The sequence below is a fragment of the Anticarsia gemmatalis genome, chromosome 16, assembly GCF_050436995.1.
Source record: "Anticarsia gemmatalis isolate Benzon Research Colony breed Stoneville strain chromosome 16, ilAntGemm2 primary, whole genome shotgun sequence".
Lineage (NCBI taxonomy): Eukaryota > Metazoa > Arthropoda > Insecta > Lepidoptera > Erebidae > Anticarsia > Anticarsia gemmatalis.
In genome coordinates, this window is record NC_134760.1 from 1419215 (window position 1) to 1441951 (window position 22737).

At 31.6% G+C, this 22737-nt stretch overlaps 1 protein-coding gene across 2 annotated transcripts in view; it reads right to left on the reverse strand.

Moving 5' to 3' along the window:
• Positions 1 to 22737, reverse strand: part of LOC142979497 (potassium voltage-gated channel protein Shaw-like) — a 277268-nt gene that overhangs the window by 84304 nt on the left and 170227 nt on the right. For both annotated transcript variants that reach the window (XM_076124428.1, XM_076124427.1), the window contains 2 exons: positions 20474 to 20788; positions 9237 to 9446 (listed from right to left, as the gene is read on the reverse strand). In XM_076124428.1, the coding sequence (XP_075980543.1) occupies positions 9237 to 9446; positions 20474 to 20788 (525 nt within the window). The remainder of the gene's footprint in view (positions 1 to 9236; positions 9447 to 20473; positions 20789 to 22737) is intronic.

Here is a 22737-nt window from a genome sequence, read left to right on the forward strand (position 1 = left end):
TAAATATTCGCAAAAACAAAAAGCTTTTAAGGGAGGATTAATGAAATTTCAGTCTGAAAACTATTATTTTAATAAATGAATAACGAAAAAGTGCTGTCTCTAGTATTAATACAAATATTGCAATCAATGTACCTAAAAATAAAAAGGTCCACACAACCAGCAATAACAAAATATTTATAGTGTGTTTCTGCTGCTCATTAATACATAAATGGAAGAAGTAAAATTATTCGTAGTTGAAGATCTTGAGACCCTTGGAGAAGTTTGGGAGACCTTTGCCCAACAATGGGACATTATAGGTAAAAAAAATCGTAACTGTGAAAAATGACAGCATTACTTACTAATTAATAATCGAATTATGTAATCGTTGCTATGTTTTTTTGTTCTAACTAAATGCCTTTTTAGCAGTTATGATTAATTATTTTCTTTAATAATATTTAATGACCTGAAACGTCGAAGGTTCATACCCTAACTGATCGTTTACCGACAGGTCAGTACAAGTCTATACACAACATAGATCTGCCTCATAAATAGAGGCTTCATCAAATATTACCGACTGCCGAACGGTTTGATACAGCACCTTCTCTATTATGTACTATGATCTATGTGTTTCCTATAAAGGTTCTATTTACAGGTGGAGATGAAAGAAATATCATGAGTGTATTTCCCTAGAGAGTAGATAGGTGTAGATCACATAAGATTCCACAAGTTTAGCTATTTTCGGAAAGGATTCGTATGTTTTTATCATACATTTTATTACTATGCTATGAAAACCTAATCTAAAAAAAATCTAAAACAAAAGTCTGAAGTCAACTAATCTACGCTCGACTTGTCTTATATATAAGACTTTAACTCCTATTGTACTGAACAAAAATCTCAACAAGCCAACTGAAAAATACAACCTACTAAACACTTCAGCTGTTCAAATAAAACGAAATAAAAGAAAAAAAAACATAAAGTATATCCATTTCAATCTCTCAAACACATTCGTATTACTGTCGAGAACACACGCAACCTTCCTTAAAATATTCATTTCAACAAAATGTTTCTTACATAAAATATTTTTCCCGTTTTCGTAGATTTCAGAACTACAATTCGTAACAAAGCGTACGAAACTACGACCCGAGATACGATGATGTCAAGTGGACGCTACGAAAGGTTACGGAGTGCTACGAAGCGCTACGAATGTTCCGTAGCAGCGGTGCTACGTCGATCATTATATTCATAACTGGGCACTATGAAATTTAGAACTAGTGTACAACGGTAATAAAATTTTCACTTACTTGTTTTAAGCGAATTTTAGTGCTCTTTTAGGTTACAGATTTTTTAATAGAAACTATAATGCGATTGAAAAGTTTTCTAGCCATTAGAGACAGCACTATTCATATTCATGTCCATTATTACTCATAACTTTGCAAATGGTAAAACATTCAAAACAAATATCACGAAACAGTTTAGTATGAAAACTTACGTAATCAAGTAATTAATTTCACTACCTAATTATATAGTAGCATTGTAGGTCTTACATTTTAGTTGATTCGTTCAAGTCTAAAACAGCTGCCTATTCTATCCTATTCTACATTAGTTTCTTAGAAACCGCAAGTCTTTAACTATGAAAGCCTCAATTTCATGGCCTCGGCCTTTTATTCTACGTCATAATGGAACAGAGGAATCTCATTGAGGCGTACACTTTGCTAGTTATTACGTATTTAAAGGGGAAACTTAGTTCCATTAGAGGTACCTAAGTTACTTCACTTTCGTTAGATACAATGTATGGAAAAGCTGATGTAGTATATGGAAATGTCGGATCACTGTTGCAGTGTAGTAGTTACATAATTGTTTATGGCCTTTAAAACGTTTATTTATTCTTCTTGATTTATATATTTATCAATTAAAAGCCATAATTACGAATTATGATACAATAACAATGATTACTGAGAAAAATACTAACAATTTGAGTAATAATATCTTTTACAATGTTCAAGTAATTTTTAGCACCCAGGTTCGAATAAAAATAATATACGTAAAACTAATGTAATTATATTCTTCTAGATGATAATCAAACGCTGCGAACTTTCATAAAAATATTTCCCAGAAAATATTTTCGCATTATGAAGATAGTTACCGCAACTTCTGGGAAATCCTAATAAATTATCGTTTAATATAATACTAAGGAAACTTTTTTCTTATGTAATTAACAGTTAATCAGTAGCAGATAGTTATTACTTCATAAAACTTAACGTTTTGTTAGAATTTTGTGAAAATAAGATAGCAAAAGCTAGCACGGTTTCAGTTTCACTACTTTTCTAGACCTATAATAACTTCTATTACGCTATTACTTGAACCAAATGGAGTTGAGAGTAGTCGTAGAAAACATAAGTAAAACTTCTAAAAGATCCAAGTAAATCGGTAAAAACAATCTACTTTGATTAAGTAGAAAACAGCTTGCCTTGAAGCTTCTTATAAAATATTTCGCAATATTGAAGTTGACAAATTATACGTGGAATATTAAAAAGCATCTCAAAGTAGCAAACCCGTTTTATTTCTCTCATATCCTTGACTATAAAGTCCCGACATTTCAACAAAACTTTAATACAAAATTCATATAACCATTTCAATCTCATAACGCGGTCGTAACACATTCGTAGCTGTTCGTAGAAGCGTAGCATAGCCATAGCAATCTCGTAGCAGTCGCGTAGCACTTATTGCGTATTTGAGTTATTACGCATGGAGGTGCAAATGTCGGTGACGTCATCATATTAACTTTACGCCATATATGTATATACTTGTGAAGATAAGGAAAGTGGTTGTAGCGTTTTGTGCACAAACAAAAACAAATGTTTCTTGACTAATTTGGTACTGCTTTACCAATTTGTTTACCTAAATATATGATGTCATAGATTTCTTCAAAGCCACTTTATTAAAAATATATTACAAACGCCAATTTTTCCATGCCTCACCGTGCAGATTATAATCGCTATGGACGCAAGCTGATCGAACGCAAAGGTAGGTATATTTTTATTTTATTTTTATTAGCCCTCTATGTGTCCCACTGCTGGGCAAACGCCTCCCCTCTTTCCTTCCAAACTTGTCTGTCCTGTGCCATGCTCCGTCACGATGGACCCGTGTTCTATTTTTGTCGAAAGTAGCTTTTATTGTTATGATATTTTATTTTGAACCTATAATTCAAATAACCTTTAAGTAGTATTAATTAATCAATTCTTTATAAAATTAATAAACGGTAACGCAAGCTTCTGCGCATTTTATACTAATTGTTTGGCTTTCAACAAACAAATATCTTATACGTCTTACAATACCATAAATATGTACTACATTTAAGTCGTGTACACCAAAGACAAATTTTGAGCAAAATTAATATTTGTACTGTAAATAAGACGAGGTTTTCCAGGCAATAAGTTGTTAAGGCTTTTATAATTCAAAGAAATGGGAACGCTTGTTTATTCTGGGTTTAGTTACCTCAGTGTAGAATATTTTATAACTTTTTTCAGGTTTCAGACTAAGCTGTGAAAGCAGTGGCGAGAAAATCTGAAAAATAAACACAGCCTTATTTTTGCCCACCGTCTTAGTGACTGTAAACTTACTTTAAGCTTAACTTGTGTTTGAAAACTAAACTTTCAATTAATAAAAGCACCGATTTAACGTAACTACATATTTTTTCTGCATTTGACTTATTTCATGCTGCCTAGATAAATATCCCAAAAATATTATTATAAGTATTTTATTCAGGATCTCAACAATATGCCTTAGATAGTTCAATTAATCAAAATATTATAATGTATTTAATGTTACCAATATGGTATATTGCCGCATGTAAAGGATACTTTAATTTGGATAATAATATAGAGAGTCGATCGCAATGAACTTATTTCCATTATTCAATTATTCCATAAATAATTTAAGAAACATGGCATTTTGAGCTGTCAAATTTTAGCTTTTAACGACTTAATCCATTTTGCACTGACCTTTCGTCTGGCCTATAATCGTATTCGGGTCAAACTCCTCCGAGCTAAACCTAATTTCTAGCCAAATATCGACGTACATTATGGAAGATTTTTAAATACTGCAGCTCGTGTAAGAATCTCTATAATTTTTCGCTCTTATAATGTAGAATAAATTAAACATAGAGTAAGGAGTAAGGAGGAAGAAAGTTTGTAAGGATTGTACCTTACCGAACGATAGTGACGTTCTCTAGTCTCTGCCTGGCCCTATGGGAAGAAGGTGCGATTTTATGAATGTAATACATTGATTTTATGTGTGCATGAAATTATTAACTTAGAAATGCTTCAAAATGAACGACTAGGTAAGACATGAACCTAAATAGTCACAGATGCACATTGTTAAACCATAATGTTGAAAATTTAGAGGCACGGATACAATCGGCGGGACTACCATTTCGAAAATAATAATTAAATTATTTTCTAAACATTAAAAACAACGTATTTGGATCCTTCTAAATTTTTAATACAATATTCAAAATCTTTAACAGCAACTTGAACACTCAATACCCAACAAAACCAAGGTAAAAAAATGGTTACAAAAATACCCACAAAGTGAAACATAAGGGTACAAGGTACAAGCGTGGGGCATGTGCAATGAACTGAGATGGCTGCTCACGCTACATTTACTCGCCATAGCGCGATATTAAACCTTACCTGACTTATATTTTGTTAAGGATATCCTTAATATTATAATGACGTAAGCGGAAAAATATTTATTACGTAGAAGGGTGATTTTGTACATTTTTCTTTTGACTGCGTCCGTGATGCGAGCGGAGGAACGATTTTCTTTGTATAAAATCGTAGTTGAAGCGTTGATTAGCAATATTTCGGTTAAATGTTGGTAAACAATAGCCGTTCTTTATAATGGCAATCTAACACTTACTTAAAAGTTGGTCTTTGGGTGTATAGGGTTGATAAAATAATAAATTATATTTAACATAAAAGTGTATCAACTTATAATAATTAAAATTATTGTAAGTCGTAAACTCATTTTAAAGTGTGTAGTATACAATTAAATCGAACGTAGAAAATCGCGATACTTAGTGCATAACAAGTATTTGTCTGACTACCGATCTTTGCATTCGATTTCAGAGTCAAGCGAAGTATTATCATAGAAGTAATCCGAACTTTAATAGGTATTTTCTCGAGAAATGAAGTCGCGTTGAAAAGAAAAACCGGGGCGAGAAAGTCCATAAAAATAATACCTGGTGATCAGCAGATGCGCTGGGTATATCTATACTAATATTATAAAGCTGAAGAGTTTGTTTGTTTGATTGTTTGTTTGTTTGTTTGTTTGAACGCGCTAAACTCAGGATCTACTGGTCCGATTTGAAAAATTCTTTCAGTGTTAGATAGCCCATTTATCGAGGAAGGCTATAGGCTATATATCATCACGCTACGACCAATAGGAGCAGAGTACCAGTAAAAAATGTTACAAAAACGGGGGAAATTATGTCTCTCTTATGTGACGTAAGCGAAGTTGCGCGGGTCAGCTAGTTAAAAATAAAATACATAAAAAAATACAACTTCACGGTGACATAAATATCGCGGTCCAAATAAGACTTCCGAGAATCGTGAGGCAAGTTTAATTAAACGCTCGTTTTTGCGTCCCAACATCGCTCTTGGATTTTGTTGAAAAAGTAATATATTTGCATTTTCAGCAAGATTATTTTAAAATATTTATTTCGCGACGACATTATTTATAAATACGTCTGCAAAATCAAGTGAAAGCAAGGCATATTACCTACAAATCAATTACACTTTTAACATTGACACTGGATTAGTTTTTTAAAGTCTGAGTTAGAAACCACATAATAATATACCGTATTAAGCAGGGCCACAGTATATTAATTATTAAGTGTGTAAATAGTAGTAAAAGTTTGCCAATACTGTCAATGCAAAAGTTTTTAAGACTCTACCTATTCTCATGGGTATATTAATGGGAAATTCTGATTGTTACGTATGCAATGACAATATTGTTGAAATAGCATGGAGTTAGTTAGATATCTTAAACGTAGTGCTTACTGAAGAGCTCATTAATTTTCCAAACAATAATAGCATGATTTACTAAAATAAGTGTCAAGATAACTTTTCCTTATTTTATGTTCAAAATCAAGCATATTTTCTTCACCGCAGTAATGATAAAGTTTAAAAGAAAAATCTTCCTGTGGTTTTCATATTGTGTCAAAACTTAGGTTATGATATACAAGTTGGTGTAAGTTATACCTAAGTAAAGTTCTGTGGGTTAGTTCGTGTATTGCTTTATTAGAACTTGTAATAAACTGTTTGTAACTTAATCATTTAAGTTACAAAGAACGGGCTTGAAATGTTTGAAAATAGGTATTCATAGTGAATTTATATACTGTACTAAGGATTTTTGAGACATGCAATTTTCCCCGATTCGCACTTGGTCTGCGTGATGGTCTCACGCCCTAGCCCCTTACTCGTTTGGTAGGAGGGAGGATTCTTGCCGGGCAGTGGGACAGTAATGGGTAAAAAACAAAATAAAGGATTCTTAAAAATATATGGTCGAAGGATAAACTAACTAACAAGAAACTAAGTTTGGAATCCCAGTTTCTTTGTCCAACAGTTACACAAAAAAATATCGCGACGAATTGAGAACCTCCTCCTTTTTTTGAAGTCGGTTAAAGACCAACTTGACGATGATAACATTATCTTTCCATTCCTATTATTATTCCGTTTCAAAATTATTTTAGTAGCTTTTATAATCGTCGTAAAAAAAAGATTTTAGAAATTCTCTTACTCACTTATTGGTTACGAATAGAAGCTCCATATCATATTATTAGACAAAATACATATATTATTCATAAAAAAATTACACGTCAAAATTTATTTTTAACAGAGTGTCTCAAAAACATTCGTAAATAAAATAAAAATCCACCTAAAATGATTGCTTGCCTTTAAAACATTTACCGTGAATAATCATATCAGATGGAGGAATGACGTCACGCGTGATCCAATTACGTCACGCCGTGTAAGTGACGTGCCGTGTTAAGAGATATCTCGCAAAATGTACATGTATTATGTATAGCTTTATATATATGTATATAATAATAAGGTGTACAAATGTACATACTCATAATATACAGTTGAAGAGTTTGTTTGTTTATCTCAGAAATTACTGGTTCAAGTTATTTTTGGTGTTGATAAGCCCATTTATTGAGATTATTTTCGCAATCTCTGGCTGATTTTTTTGGAGTACAGATTTTCACAATCTTTAAGCTATATCGGTAGTAAATAACGGATAGTTTTGGGCACTATTTCTCCAAATTTAATGCTTCTGTGGCGCACTAAAGTCCCGTGTCAGTCCTAGGTCAAGTTATTCTTCAGTTTTCTGTCAGGAAATACTCGTCAATTACTTGCAATTGTTAGAAAACTAGCTAGCAAGCTAGTTACCCTTCCCACCGGTTGAAATATGGAAGTGATGAAATAAAGAGTAAACCATACTAGCTGACCCGCGCAACTTCGCTTGCGTCACGTAAGAGAGAATGGGTCAAAATGTTCCCCGGTTTTGTAACATTTTTTATTGCTTCTCTGCTTCTATTAGTCGTAGCGTGGTGATATGTAGCCTATAGCCTTCCTCAATAACTGGGCTATCTAACACTGCAAGAATTTTTCAAATTTGACCCGTAGTTCCTGAGATTAGCGCGTTCAAACAAACAAACAAACGAACAAACTCTTCAGCTTTATAATATTAGTATAGATATAAAGAAAATTTATTTGATTGGTTTTCAAGCCACTTTTCGACCCAAATAACGTAAGCCTACAGACTCCTCTTTCCTCCGTTTTTATATTTACTATCCATATTTAATGTGAAGCTTATTTCTCATAATATAAGTTTGCTAAGAATTCTAAATGTAGTCACTTTTAAATATTTCATGGATTATTTTTATCTCTCTTTTGATGTTCAGAGTCATATTTTATTAAGTACTACTAAAATGCCTTTCTGAAGTGTTATTACTTTTTCATCACAGGTAAAAATAAAGTTGATGTGCTTTTAAGACAAATTGGTAGATAAACTATAAATAATGTATGTAGCAGTTTTTATAATTTTATTTTGAACTAAAGATTCACCTAGACTAAATATATTTAATCGTTGAATTTGGCATGTCATTTGCAGTCGTCAAGTTAAGGTTTTATTTAGTGCAGGTTTTGGGACACGAAAGGTGTTGGATTAAAGAGATGCCATGTCATATAATACCTACTAACACATAGCATAATGATTAAAATTTATATCTTTTACTTATTTCTTTTTTTTAAATTAGATTTTGTTTATATTAGATAATATAATTTAGTTTAAATATATTTGTATTTTGTTAATATTCTTGTGTAACTTATAAAAGCTAGCTAGTTTTTTATTATCCAACCATTAAAATTCTACTAACATACAAATAAACTTTTTTCCTTATGTATTTTATAAAGGTCACTATATAATTTCACCTCTCCATTATCAAATGTCATGAAGACATCCACTAAAACGATCACATAATATAAAACCAAATCAGTTTATTCAAAGTACCTATATCCGAGCGTGTGACCGACGGGTCCAAATGTAAACCACAGTTAGGAAACCGCAAAAAGTTGTGGATCATTTAACGTTTTGTGACCGTAAACCACGCGTTTCACACTTTGAACAAAAGCCAACCGTTGTCTAAGTTTTCGTATTTATTAGTCTATATTACATAAGGTTTTGGTTTCATACTGTATTTTAGTAGTAGTTTTTTTCTGTTTCTGTTTTTATTTTTGTATAGATACGGAAATTAACGCAAACACGCATTTTACCTTGAAATGCCTAACGTTTCGATGCAGGTTGCACTCGCCTTGATTGCAGGCTAACAGTCAGTCAGAAATTCCCGTATCGTATTTTATATAAAAAAAAAATACGCAAGAGTTTAAAATGTATTAATAGTATTTTTATATATTATTTTCTGTACACTTGTACGAAATAGAAAACAATTTTTTTTTATTTGCCATTAAAACGCGTGTTTTGGTGTCTATTCGTACATACCAAAGCTGCCAATGGCTGGTTTGAATCAGGCTTCTAGAAGTTGCAACAAGATAAAAACTGCACGACAATTGTCGCATGTTATATGCCGAGTCCTTACATAGATTCGACTGGTCACTTTACTCGTCCAAAAACATTAACGTAAATTCCAAAAACCGTTCACATTTTAAAAATTACCCTTAAAGTTCACTTACCTGCGTATGTGAATAAAACATGGAGAAGTTTGACACGATGACTGGTACCGGTAGCGCGATCGTCAGTACTCCGGCCAACGCGCAGAGAGCCCCGACGAACATGCCGAGGTAGGTCTTCGGGGCTAAGTCCCCGTAGCCCACAGTGGTCATCGTCACTATAGCCCACCATAGGCCTAGTGGGATGGACTTGAATTGATTGTCTGGGTTGTCCTGTGGGCAAAGAAATATATTTTAAACTTTTTTAAATGCAGTATTTTTTTTGATGACTCGAACAATCATGGTTGTTGGGTAACGTAAGCCTTACAATATCATCCCCAAGATTTTTTTACTGAATTAATCAATATGAACATTGTACGTACTATATGGTGACGAATTTTTTTACTCTAGCATTTATACTACATTTTAAAGATAATTCTAATTACTTACAACTATTAAAAAAAAAATCTGAAAACCTTACAGGCAAGTTATCTTTGACGTTAACGGAAAGTGATCTAAATTATCTTTACTTTACTAAAATCACAAGGATTTCTCAAATTGCAAACTGACTTATTATATTATTATTCTACGCTTCGTTAACACATCAGTATTGAGAAATAATTAATACATTCATGTCGACCTATTTCGTAGATAACTTTAAAATGTAGGTCGTGTGCTAGTATCATTAATCTTTTAGTGCTCCAATAATGCTATATCTTTGGTATTGGGTATATTCAAAGTGTATCTCTACTATTTCTGGAATTCATTTATAAACCATATTAAAATTGTAGTTTGTACTATTCACTAATATTATTAATGTAAAACTTTGTATGGATATACTTTTATAAAGTAGAAATATTCAATGGAATTAGTCAAAAATTGGTTTATGGATATTTTTTGTTTTATCAAAATATGTTTACAAATAAATCTGTTTATTTATAAATAAAAAAAATATTTGTTGTTCATTTTTCAAGAATCTAAGTCTTGCTAAAACTTATAGTATTATCCCTACCCAACTTAAAAAGGTCACGGTCGTTGCAGACATAAACTAAATGTATTCCTCATATATTGTATTCTGCAAATACAATATTTGAGAGAGTACTCGTATTTAATATTGCAAGAATATAATTCTTGCTTAACATAATTGTATTATCGGTTTTAGTTATCTTGAACTATTTAACATAACATAACCTATTACCTAGTACAACAATATTTGTAATGAATATATTATACGTATATAACAAGTTATGATCAAATATAATTAATATTAATCCACCCCGATGATCCGATTTCCAACGAGATGTTAATTAAATTACGTAGGATGGTTTGTTTTCAATACATTTAAGCTGTTTCATTACAAATATCTTGTTATTTATTTTACATAACAATGTATGGGTGGATTATGTATTTTAATTATTTAGGTCACGTATTTTTTGCTTTATTTCACCATGTGGTGGGAAACGTGCATTTTTCTTGCTTAATAATGAATTATATTGACACAAACAATTAGCCATTATTAAAATTCATTTAATCTAGAAATATTTAATTATCAATTGACATTAATTTTCTGATCAACTACACTAAATTAAGTTAAGTATATTCTTTCGAAGCAATGGTATCAGCGTGGCTACTTGAACCACTGCGCTTGAGGCTGTCAAACTAGATGGGTTGGGTCAAATCGCTGGTTATTAATATTTATATTCCCTAATATAAAATACCATTACCATACATTTTCTGTCACTGATTTCATGTCTGTCTTTTTTTTCAAACTTTAAACGAAGTTCTAGTTTGTCTTTCTAGGATACAAATAAAGTTTACTCAATACAAATAACATCATCGCTCTAGTAGACACTTTTCTAGAAATAAAGTCAACAAACAAGAATATGTTTCTTTTCAATTTACTTAAAGACAGAACAGCTGATCCACTTATATAGTCCTTTTACACCTACACTACCGATCACTTACTGTTATTAAGATTTTAGTAATATACTTAAAAGGTATGTGTGGGTAGCATTTTACCAACGTATTTAGGATAAGTAGCTACTACGCAAGAAGAAAAACAAAATTATAGAAATATATATTTTTTATCACAATGCTATTTTTCGTAATCTCAATTGACAAATCACTTCTTATTTTTTCTTTAGTAGCGCGATTCCGCAAGTCGGAACTATCGAGTATCCAGAATTTGACATTTAAAATGTGCTGCAATAATAATTTATACGGCGCACGCTAAAGGCGCTGTCTACGATTTTATAAATTTTTCGATAGGTTGTCGCTAGTTGATAGTGGTAAAGAATCGCGCTAAAGATTTTTAAACAACGCAAAATTTACATTACCCATTCAGAAAAAGTTTGTTTAAAAAAGATCTTAGAGAATAGTATAACTGCACTGAGAAGCGTTTTAGTACTACTATCGTCATTAAAAAACCGAATAGATCAAATCAACTATTTCTACAGAAAAACTGTTTAGCGATCCTATCGCGATGCGCAATAACCTTTTTCCTTTAATAATTTTAAATGTCAAACGCTCGCTAATCCACAATATTGACTATAGAAACTCGCGATACTGTATTTCTTCCTGAGAAAGTAAACGACATAGGATTACAGCGATAGTGAATGCAACTGCAAATCTCTGTTAAAGGTTTAGCAGCCATAACCAATAAAATATTGTTAGTAGGCGACTGTTACTGTAGTTTGTAGGGCATTTAATACTAGCAGGCTAGCCTGACTTTCGCTAAATAAGACATTGTTTTTAAGAAATTTTAAAATATTTACAATTTGATTCGGACTCACAATTTTTTATGGTTTAACGAGCGTTAAAATCGTAATATCTTTCATTATAAATAATCTCGATAACATAAGAACTTAGAGAGCCAGTATTACAGCTTATGAATTTATCGTATCACCGTGTTGAAAGTTCGTTAACCCAGAAAATTGTTTTTATATTTAAAACAATATATATGATAATGTAACATTAATGTTAATGGTATCAAGAAAATACAATGAACCAACATTTTCAAGAAAATATTTGAATATTTTTTCCCGTTTTTCCTTAACTAAATAGAACCTTAACGAGGTTTTGCCATGCCAAACTGCGATACCTCTTAGAAAATTCATACATTTTTATTAGTTCTGTTTATAGAAAATGTCCCACGCCTCGAGCGAGCTCTCTTAATAATAATAGTACGAGATCCGACCGCGTGATTTATACATTCACATGTTTGATTGATGAAAATATATAATTTTTATCGATATTTATAACTAAACCAATGCAGATCCGCAAAGGTGGCCATCCAAATTTGGCCGCAATTAATTTTAATTAAAATGTAATTAATTATTTATTGTTGAACAATTACGTTCACTTGTTATTGTTAAAAAATATATTTCATTCGAAAGAAATATACCTGAGATAACGAGAAAGGTCAAGGTGCCATCCCTCACTTGGCCGCAACCTAATGTCAGCCAGGTGTAAACAGGTATAATTTCGTTAAATATATACGTTCATAATGTATTATCATGTTATACATACCAAATTGAAGATTAATTCTTTCCCTACATGATGAGATATAGGTGCCTATGCAAAAATGCCCGCAAATAGTGACTGCCAACGATTAAAGATAAATAAAAGCGAGAGAAACTTAAGATAAACACCGCATGTCGAATAAAGATAGAGCATGCCAGCTGCTTGTCGTTTTTATGCTACTGCGTATGCGTTCATAGATAAGGTGCTCAACTAGTAGCTCGCGTAAAAATGCAACTTTTTTTTATTATAAAAAATGATAAAAAATACAAACACTTCTTTATTATTATCTAATGATAAAAATTACAAAAATGATAAAAAAGATTTTACAGTTAGATAATTATCAATACATATCGGAGTACTTGTAACGAAAAAAAAATCATTTACGTACTATCGTCACTTGAATCATCAGAACTGTCACTCTCATATTTATGTTGAAACGTCAGAATCTTTATCGTTTGTATCTTCTGAAGATTGTTAAATTAAATCACAAATAACAAACAATATCATTAAAAAACACTTTTTAAATGATACTTCACTAAAGTTAAGCACTTCTTGCTTTTCATAACACAACAAAAAACACTTCTTCATTTTATTCTTACGTTTTAATAACGTTAAGAATGAAATATATCAATATTAATATTATAACAAAGTTTTATAATTTTGGACTTGAAAAAACACAATGTGGCGCATAAGACTGTCAAAAACACGTGATTGCAATATTCAGTACGGTATTTAGTCTTATCTATGAACGCATGCGCAGTAGCATGAAAACGACAAGCAGCTGGCATGCTCTATCTTTATTCGACATGCGGTGTTTATCTTAAGTTTCTCTCGCTTTTATTTATCTTTAATCGTTGGCAGTCACTATTTGCGGGCATTTTTGCATAGGCACCTATATCTCATCATGTAGGGAAAGAATTAATCTTCAATTTGGTATGTATAACATGATAATACATTATGAACGTATATATTTAACGAAATTATACCTGTTTACACCTGGCTGACATTAGGTTGCGGCCAAGTGAGGGATGGCACCTTGACCTTTCTCGGTATCTCAGGTATATTTCTTTCTAATGAAATATATTTTTTAACAATAACAAGTGAACGTAATTGTTCAACAATAAATAATTAATGACATTTTAATTAAAATTAATTGCGGCCAAATTTAGATGGCCACCTTTGCGGATCTGCATTGGTTTAGTTATAAATATCGATAAAAATTATATTTCATCAATCAAACATGTGAACGTATAAATCACGCGGTCGGATCTTAGACTATAAAGGGAGGAAAGATTTTATAAAATAGTAGTGGTAGTCAAAAACAATTTTGTTTTTTATTTAATATTATTAATATAGTCTGTCTGCCCATTTGTCACGATTTCACGGCTAAACAATGTAAATGATAAAAAGTTTGGTATGAAGTCAAACAACATCATTTCACAAAGGATAGTTTGGTCGCAAGTTTACAATATTATTAAATCAAACGTTATTCAGTCTGTCTGTCTGTTAAACTTTTACTCTTAGCTAAATAATCGCACTCGGTTTAGAAAGAGTTAGAGTAATAAAGTGTATTTAAGAGTAAAAAGGCTGATTTTCTCAGAAACCATGCACAAGGCGTAACGCCGCGTAATCGCAAACATATTTGCAGATGCGGATACAACAATATCAGCAAACATACATAATAATACCTCCGCATACAAAAAATTAAACAAAATAATTCCCAAAACCTAATAACAAGCATCTACATTATATTTTATTCCAGAAAAAGAAAATGTCCATTTATATGTAAGAGCGTGTTACTTTTTCACAGCGAGGTCGACACTAAAACGTGGCCTATTGAAAAAACAGAGAGGCGCAAAATTTTCAATACCGGGAATATTGGCAAAGTTCTGTAACGCATTCTAAGGCGGGGAAATATAACAGCTGGTACGGTTTTTGTAGAGAGAGGATGGTTTCGATATGTTTGTCGATAAAATTGGAAACGGTTTGTGGAATTTTGTTGAAAATATTTTTTTTGCGCTAATGAAATCCGTTGAATTAAGTTAGCGTTGAAAGTGGTGGATTTCGAATTGTCATTTCACTTTTTTATTAAATTTATTTATCTATACACAATACACATAAACTAGTACTTTAACAGATTTTTTATTAACCAGTGGTGGTTAATAAATTAAACCTTTTTTTTACCTTGGTTGTCCCACAAGGGCAAGGGTCTTCTCCCAAACGAGGAAGGGGTTAGGCTTTTTGTTGTTTCAAAAAATGTATTAAACAATTTTTAGGTATGCAATGTTTTATACGATAATTTTATTCACTGGTACAGCAAGTGATCACCATTTCTATAATGAACATAACATCGATATTTCCCTGTAGTTAGTCTGCACATCCCTTTATTTATAATGTCACGCAGTGTATAACACAGAGTTAAAGTAAACACGGCGCCATTGTGTAACCGAGGCTTTATTTATCTTCACGCCTTTTCAGGGTTCCATGCTCTGAAGGTGGTAGAATTTTTTTTTCAAAGTTTTTTGTGGTTGTAATTTAAGTAGTTCACCAACCGTTAGGCATTTTAAGGTTAAGTGCGTGTTCGCGTTAATTCCCGTTTCCTATTATATATTCAACATGTAACGCGAGAATTTAAAAGTTATAGTTCACCAACCATTCGAACAGTGCTATTCTATACTTATCATGGTCGTATCGTCGTTTAAGTTCTATCACCACGTAAGTAATTTTTTAGTTTTGACATTTTGATGTCATTGGCTAAAGAATCGAAACACGGAATAGAAATTTGTATCTCCTGAAAAGTTGCAAAAAATTACTTACGTCATGATATAATTCAAAAGACGGTATCCTTTTGAGCCTATATGTACAAAAAACCTCATAGAAATTGGTGAAACCGGTCTTTCAATGACATTTAAGTCAGTGTTAAGTTATATGCATTATTACGTAATAATTAGTACCCTCCAAAAATGTATTCCTATTTTTGAACTGCAAACAAAAGACTGAAAATGTGAATGCCTGTATGAAAACTAACAGGTTTGCCTGCAGCAGAATATCAATAGTGCCGTTTCGAGCACTATCCATCACTTTTCAAAACATTGTACGTTTCTAGTAGCATGTATCAGAATTGATGGATGCATTTTGATTTGAAAATCTAACAGGATAGTTTGCTATACAGATTTATTAGTTCTTGCATAGAACAACGAAATTTTCAATCCTTAATTTTGCTAACTAACAAAGTGCTCAAAATTATTTTATACATTTTGAAGTGACAAGGAAATAAGTAATGTAACATACTTTTCTCAAAATATGGGGTTCTCCTCCCAAAAAAGGGGAAGGGGTTAGGTTAGGTATAGGTTATCAATATTAGACCTATGCTCTAGCTAAATAAAATTACATCAGCATGTAACTTTTTTTCTCCAATCTACACACAATGTGAATACATTATAAGTGTAATTTCACCCACACTCAAACACAATAACAACATAATTTGAATCATACAAACAAACACACAAACACAAAACCCAAATCAACTAAAAACATCACTCCACTCTCTCGTTCACGTTAATTGAAATGTTTTCAATCACAAACTGAATTTGCCGGTATGAATACTCATGAGTCGTTCCTTTTTCAGCGAATTGACAGTCAATTAAATTTCAGCGCCATGGTTCGGTGTCATGGGTGAAGTACTCTATCTACCTTGTTTAGCTCCTACTATGAGTTTTCAAAACCAATTATAGTAGTCAAATTTTATTGTAGTAAGGGGTCAATTATAATTTTGATGATATACTTAAAGTTTTTGTGTTTATATTATGTCGTTATACGATAAAAAATATAAGAAACAACCGATTAAACCACTAATTGGGATTTAGAAAAGTATATTAACCAATCAACGACTCTTATTATAAACTATAAAAATAAAATGTACAACTTATTTATGAACGTAATAATATGATATCGTATTATAAACTATGGCCAACCAAATAAAAAAATTAAGATACAATTAAAAACTGTATCTTAATTTTTTTCAACTAAGCAAAGAAAATCAAATACAAGTTTTTAGCAATTCAAGATAACTATCGTTTAATATTTTTTTGCGATAATAATTTTTGAAATACAATTGAATCTAAATTAATATTAATCAGAGATCTAATAAGGATGAGAATGCACTTACGTCAAAATTACGTTTTGGCCAGACGGTTAATTCATTAATCTCCATGTAATATAAATTAATACAAGTCATAAAACGGAAAAACTTAAAAGTTACGATCAGTTTTTATTCGAATACTCGTAGTAGGGGTGATAAAACATCAAGTAATATGCATTTAACGTCGATACGCAAATTTACGAGTTTTTACTTCGTTTTTACCGCGTATGATGGATCGGCCATTTTTATAGCCTTTATTACGAATTGCCTTTTACACTATGCATTTAATAAATTGCTTAAGCTATTGGAGAGTTAACGAGAAAATTGTATCCATTTTCCTATGGGAAACAATTGGTTCTGGGAATTGTACGGTAATGGTTACTGCGATTTATGTGAAAGATACGTTTTTTAATTAATGTTTTCTTTCGTTTAGAAAATGTGTTTTCATTTGCAGAATGTCTGCATATATTTTATAGGCATTTGCATTGTTTTGGTGCCCCAATTACTTTTTTTTTATGAAGAAGCATCGGATTTGACTCCCACAATCCTAATTTACATACATAAAATCACGCCTTTTTCCCATAGGGACCAAACTATGACTTAACTTTCCAAACTATGATTACAGTTATGATCATAAAGTTTCAAACAAAATTAACAATTAACCAAAATATATTTAAGTCAAATCTCATTTTTTCTTGTCAAAGTAATAATATTTCACAAACAAATAAAAATTTAAACCAATCAAAATTTTCGTCTGTAAATAATAAGGGCTATTTGGTATGATAAAATGTTCTCGCTACCAACATACATTGCAGCGTTTTCTCCTCTGGCCTTAATCACTTTGTTTTTCTCGAAAACGTGGAGTATAATGCATTTTGTAATATTATTAACCGTGTCCGCGTTCCCGTGAATTATGAAAAACAATTTATTTTCAGAATGACGTTGTTATGTTGACTTAAAATAAATTAGTTTACTTTTGTCATTTATTAATACTTTTTATATATTATTATATAATAATATGATACTTGAAGGAGCTGCCAAAATGCTGTTTAAGGTTTTTACTTTTTTTTTTCGAAACAACTATTTGTGGACCGAAAATAATTGTCACGTATGGGAATCGAACCCACGACCTCTTGACGCAGTGGTAGTAGCGTGCTGACCACCTTAACCATTGCGCCACGGAGGCCATCAAACTAACAAAATACTAAACTAAGAAAATTGGATTGAACAAATTAAATACATTTAACAATTATAACAGAGTGTAACAATTTCTTATTTTTATTAGTACCTTATATTAGCATTAGAAAATGTTGTTTTGTACATTATCTATATAATCATTTCAAAACAGCAGTGTGAAAGCACCTTTAGAATCTTGTACAACGGGAACAAAAACACAGTTTGATAAAAGTCGAACACTTCAAAAACAGCGGCAATAGCGAATGTGACACCTAAAATAGACGGATGAATGCGTTACACAGCGGAACGCGTCATAGCGTCAGAGTCGACTGTACTCACGTGTGGATAACCTTTTTGTTTGAATAATTTTCATGTAACGTCAAATTTTAACGTACTTGTACAGTTGCGGTTGGAACTTAATAATGTAACATTTAATTAATAAGTTTAGTGAAAAGTCTTTAATTTTTTTTAACCCATTGCTGTCTCACTGCTCGGCAAGGGTCTTTTCTTAAACGAGGAAGAGGTTAGGCCTTGAATTCACTACGCTGGCCAAATACGGGTTGGGGAATTTGCATGCCCATGCATTAATTCTTTTTTACATTATGGATACGGAAAATATTACAACGCTTAAAATAAATACCGTTAAAATATATTTTTTTAATTTAAACACATAAAACCTGCAGCGGTATCGCATGTGTCAACTAAAATAGCTGTATGCGTTACACAGCGGAGCTAGCGTCATAGTGACGTCACAACTCACGTGTGGCTTTGAATCACACAATGGAAATTTAAATTATAGGGACCTTTTATGTTAGCTTTGAGATACGTTGAGTGTGAAATTGTATGAAAGATATTTTATTTGTAAATATAACTGGTTCACTTTATATTTTGAGATCAAACTGAGTTTGTTATTTTGATAAAATATAAAAAATTGACATTTGAATCCAGTGGAGACACACAAAATTATCAAAATTCGTCATGAATTGAAAATTAACTGGATATTTTGATTATTCATAAGAATAATATTTTAGTAATTTAACACTACATCCCCATTTAGCACGCTATTTTGCTTTAGGAACGGAAACACAATTTATGTATTTATTGATTCATATATTAGATTATTACTATCGATCACCAACAACTTCACTAAAAAAATTGAGTATATCTCTTCTAAAAACCAAGCGAAAATAAACCTTACGTCCCCAAAACACAAACACCAGTCACTAATAGCACAATCAAGCGACGCCATCTTCCATTCACTGATTGAAAACAACACACGTACAGTTACAGCCTTTGTGACGATATATCGTTCAGGCGAAATTATTGACAGACTTCCAATACGGTGTGATAGAATACGTTCAATTTGGGATGTTTATGTGGTATGTTTTAAGTTATTGTGAAGTTAAGACCATTTCTAATTACTTTAGACTACATTGAGTCAGTTTTTAAGATTATAAAATGTAAATAATTAATGTTATATTGCAGCATTGTTACCAATAGGTAAATAGGTTTGTTTATTAGCAGTTAGACTAGTTGTTAGTGTTATGTTCTTAACATTATTATCCGCTATGTACAATTTCAATTGTTTAACCCGAGTATCAACCCTAAGGCAAAACTTCCAATCAGTTACGAAATGACGCAATTATCTCAAAATAATTGTCATAGAAAAAAACATACTAAAAACAATTTAAATCGTTGCAAAAATCATTTCGCTAGCTCCAAATTCATTCCTAAAAATAACAGCACAAACGTTAAATTCCATTATATTTTCTCATATCACGAACTGGAATTCAGCACAAAACTACATATTTCCCCGTTCATAAATGTCACAAACATATTCCCCACATACAAGTGAAATTACGTAATCAACAAAAGTACTTTAAATTTTTTGCCTAGACTGGAATTTGGATTCAGGCTTTTGTAAAAAACTTTATTTCCTTTGTGTGACGAAACATTGGTGAAATACTTTGACAATGTGTCGGAGGAAATCTAGTATTGTATGAAACTTAAATATGCGGTTGAATGGTTATGAGAACGTTTTTAAAATAGATTTAAGGCGGTCCTGTATGACAATATGAATGGATGTGGATGGAGGCAAGGAAAGTTTGTAAAGATCGTACCAAGTGGCGTTCTTTGCTCTCTGTCTGCTACTATGGGATATTATGTACCTCTAGGTATGTATGTATAAATATTGATGAACAATAAACTTTACTTTTGACATTCGTAATAGGACACTTGTTAACTCTTTAGTATTTGTGAAAATTTCTAGTGCCTTCGTATTTCTACCCATTTAAGGGCATAAATCTCTTTTTTTTCACTGGCCATCCTATTTTATGTCTTTTTAACTAACTTAACTTACTCTAATGCAAACAAAATCCGATAATCTATCACAATATATAACCAAATAACAAAATTCTCTTACCTGAGACTTTTCCGCATAATACACCAAGCTCGCAAATATCACAATGCCAAGCACTAAAAAGAACACCAGTAGCGCTAATTCCTTCGCGGATGCCTTGAAGGTATGCATCAGGATCTTCAACCCTGGACTGTGCCTCGTCAGCTTGAACAGTCTCAAGATCTTTATAATAGAGATGAATTCTAAAATGTCTGCCTTGTCGACGTATTGTTTGACAACTGTTAGTTCCACCACAACGTCCATGTAGAAACTTAGTGTAGCTATAAAATCTATAATGTTGACTGGTGATTTCACGAATTCTATTATGTTTGGGGCTACCTGGAACAAAGAAATATACAATCAGTGAAATAAAACATAATATGGATGATAGTTAAAACGTTATTTTTCTCATTTCAGTCAAATCTCTCACACTCACTCTTCAATTAATAGGTCTGTACACTTATGTTGTACTAATACTTGACACTAACAATGCAATAGGTACATTAAACCTAAATTTTACGTTATAACGTAGAACACAGTAATTGTGAACTAAGACAGATTATTAGTATTACATACAAAAGATTTGTGTCGATCTTTTAACAAAATGATACACTTAGAAATATGATTTTAACGCTAAGTTGTAATTGTTTACGCAAACTCATAAGTTCTAAGTTGAACAACAACCGCATCAATCAAAAGACTCTTAATTTTTTACCTCTCAATAGCATTTAAAACAAAAAAAGAAATATTTAAGTCTCAACACACGCCAAATATTTCAAAAAACCTACGATATAAATTCAAAATACACTTCATCTTATCACCTGTGCACGTCAATAATCCTCTCTTATAAAGAAGTATATCTTCTAAGCTCAGCTGTTTAATTTTCTGCCCAAGTTGCTTAAGAACTTGGATCGTCGGCTTTGTATAATGCATATTTGTTTTCTTTTTGTTGAGATATAAAATATAAGAATGTATTATATTGTGATGTGTCTGAGAATATTAGGATAGATAATGGAAGAATATAGAAATAACGACAGTTTTAAATATTCTTGATTTTAAGTAAATTTGATTTAAAGTTTATGGTTTCACTACTCTACTCAGTTGCGATTGTGGTTTACTTTCAATAGCAGCAGTAGTTATTTGAGATTCATCACTTAAGTCTCAGATTTGATTTAGATCAGACAGTGTAAGTTAGTTTGCCTATATCTTTTGGTACTATTACAATATTGAAGAATGGTGAGACTATTTACTCGTTTAAAAAACATGAAGATATACAGGTAAAGGTACTTCTCAGTGAACATTTTACGTATTTTTACAATAAAAAACGTATCTAAGTACGGTAACCTACGTACATTCTATAGTTATTTATTTCTCAGATAAAACACAAAAGACCTCCGTTAAATTATCTTAATTACATTAGTACTATTGTTCAGTGCGGACTGAAAAACCGCGATAAACCTATTAAGCAACGTTTAGAACAAAAACCTTACCGATGGAACACAATGAAAGACAACAAAAACGTTTTTCAAGAGTTTGGTTATTTGCTAAAGACTTTTATATTTATGACTATAATCAGTAATTAATGTGTGTCAAGGTATTTACTGAATTAACTTCGGGATTGGGAACCTTGTTTCAATGCTTTTGAAATTGTTGTTTACTTTATGTAAAATTTTGGTATTTGAGAACAATTCAAAGATATTTGTAACTAAGTATATCAACAGATATTATTATATTCAGTTAGAAAATAATATAGAACAAAAAACTAAAAAACCAGGTACCGAGGGGCTTGTGATTTACTGTCGCATACAAATAGTCTGGATGCAGGCATACCTTAAATTTTAGGATACGAAAGGAATTTTTAATATTTTGAAAACGCCATACTCAAACACCAATTATTTTTTACCACATTTAATAGGTACACGTTTTTCGAACAAACAAACATTATCTCTTTTATACGCAACCGTAATATACTAAAAAATAACAGTCCCTAATAAGTTTAAAGCCTGAATAGCTGTCTAAAAGTTTATTTTTGCTTACGACCTGTTATTACAAAGTATCCCTTAGAGGGCTGTTCGATGTTATCTTTCTAATATTATAAACATACTAGCTGACCCGGCAAACCTTGTTTTGCCATGTAAATTAAAAAATATATATTGTCACTCATGGGTATGAAAAATAGATGTTTTCCGATTCTCAGACCTACTCAATATGCTCACAAAATTTAATGAGAATCGGTCAAGCCGTTTCGGAGGAGTATGGCAACGAAAACTGTGAGGTGAGAATTTAAT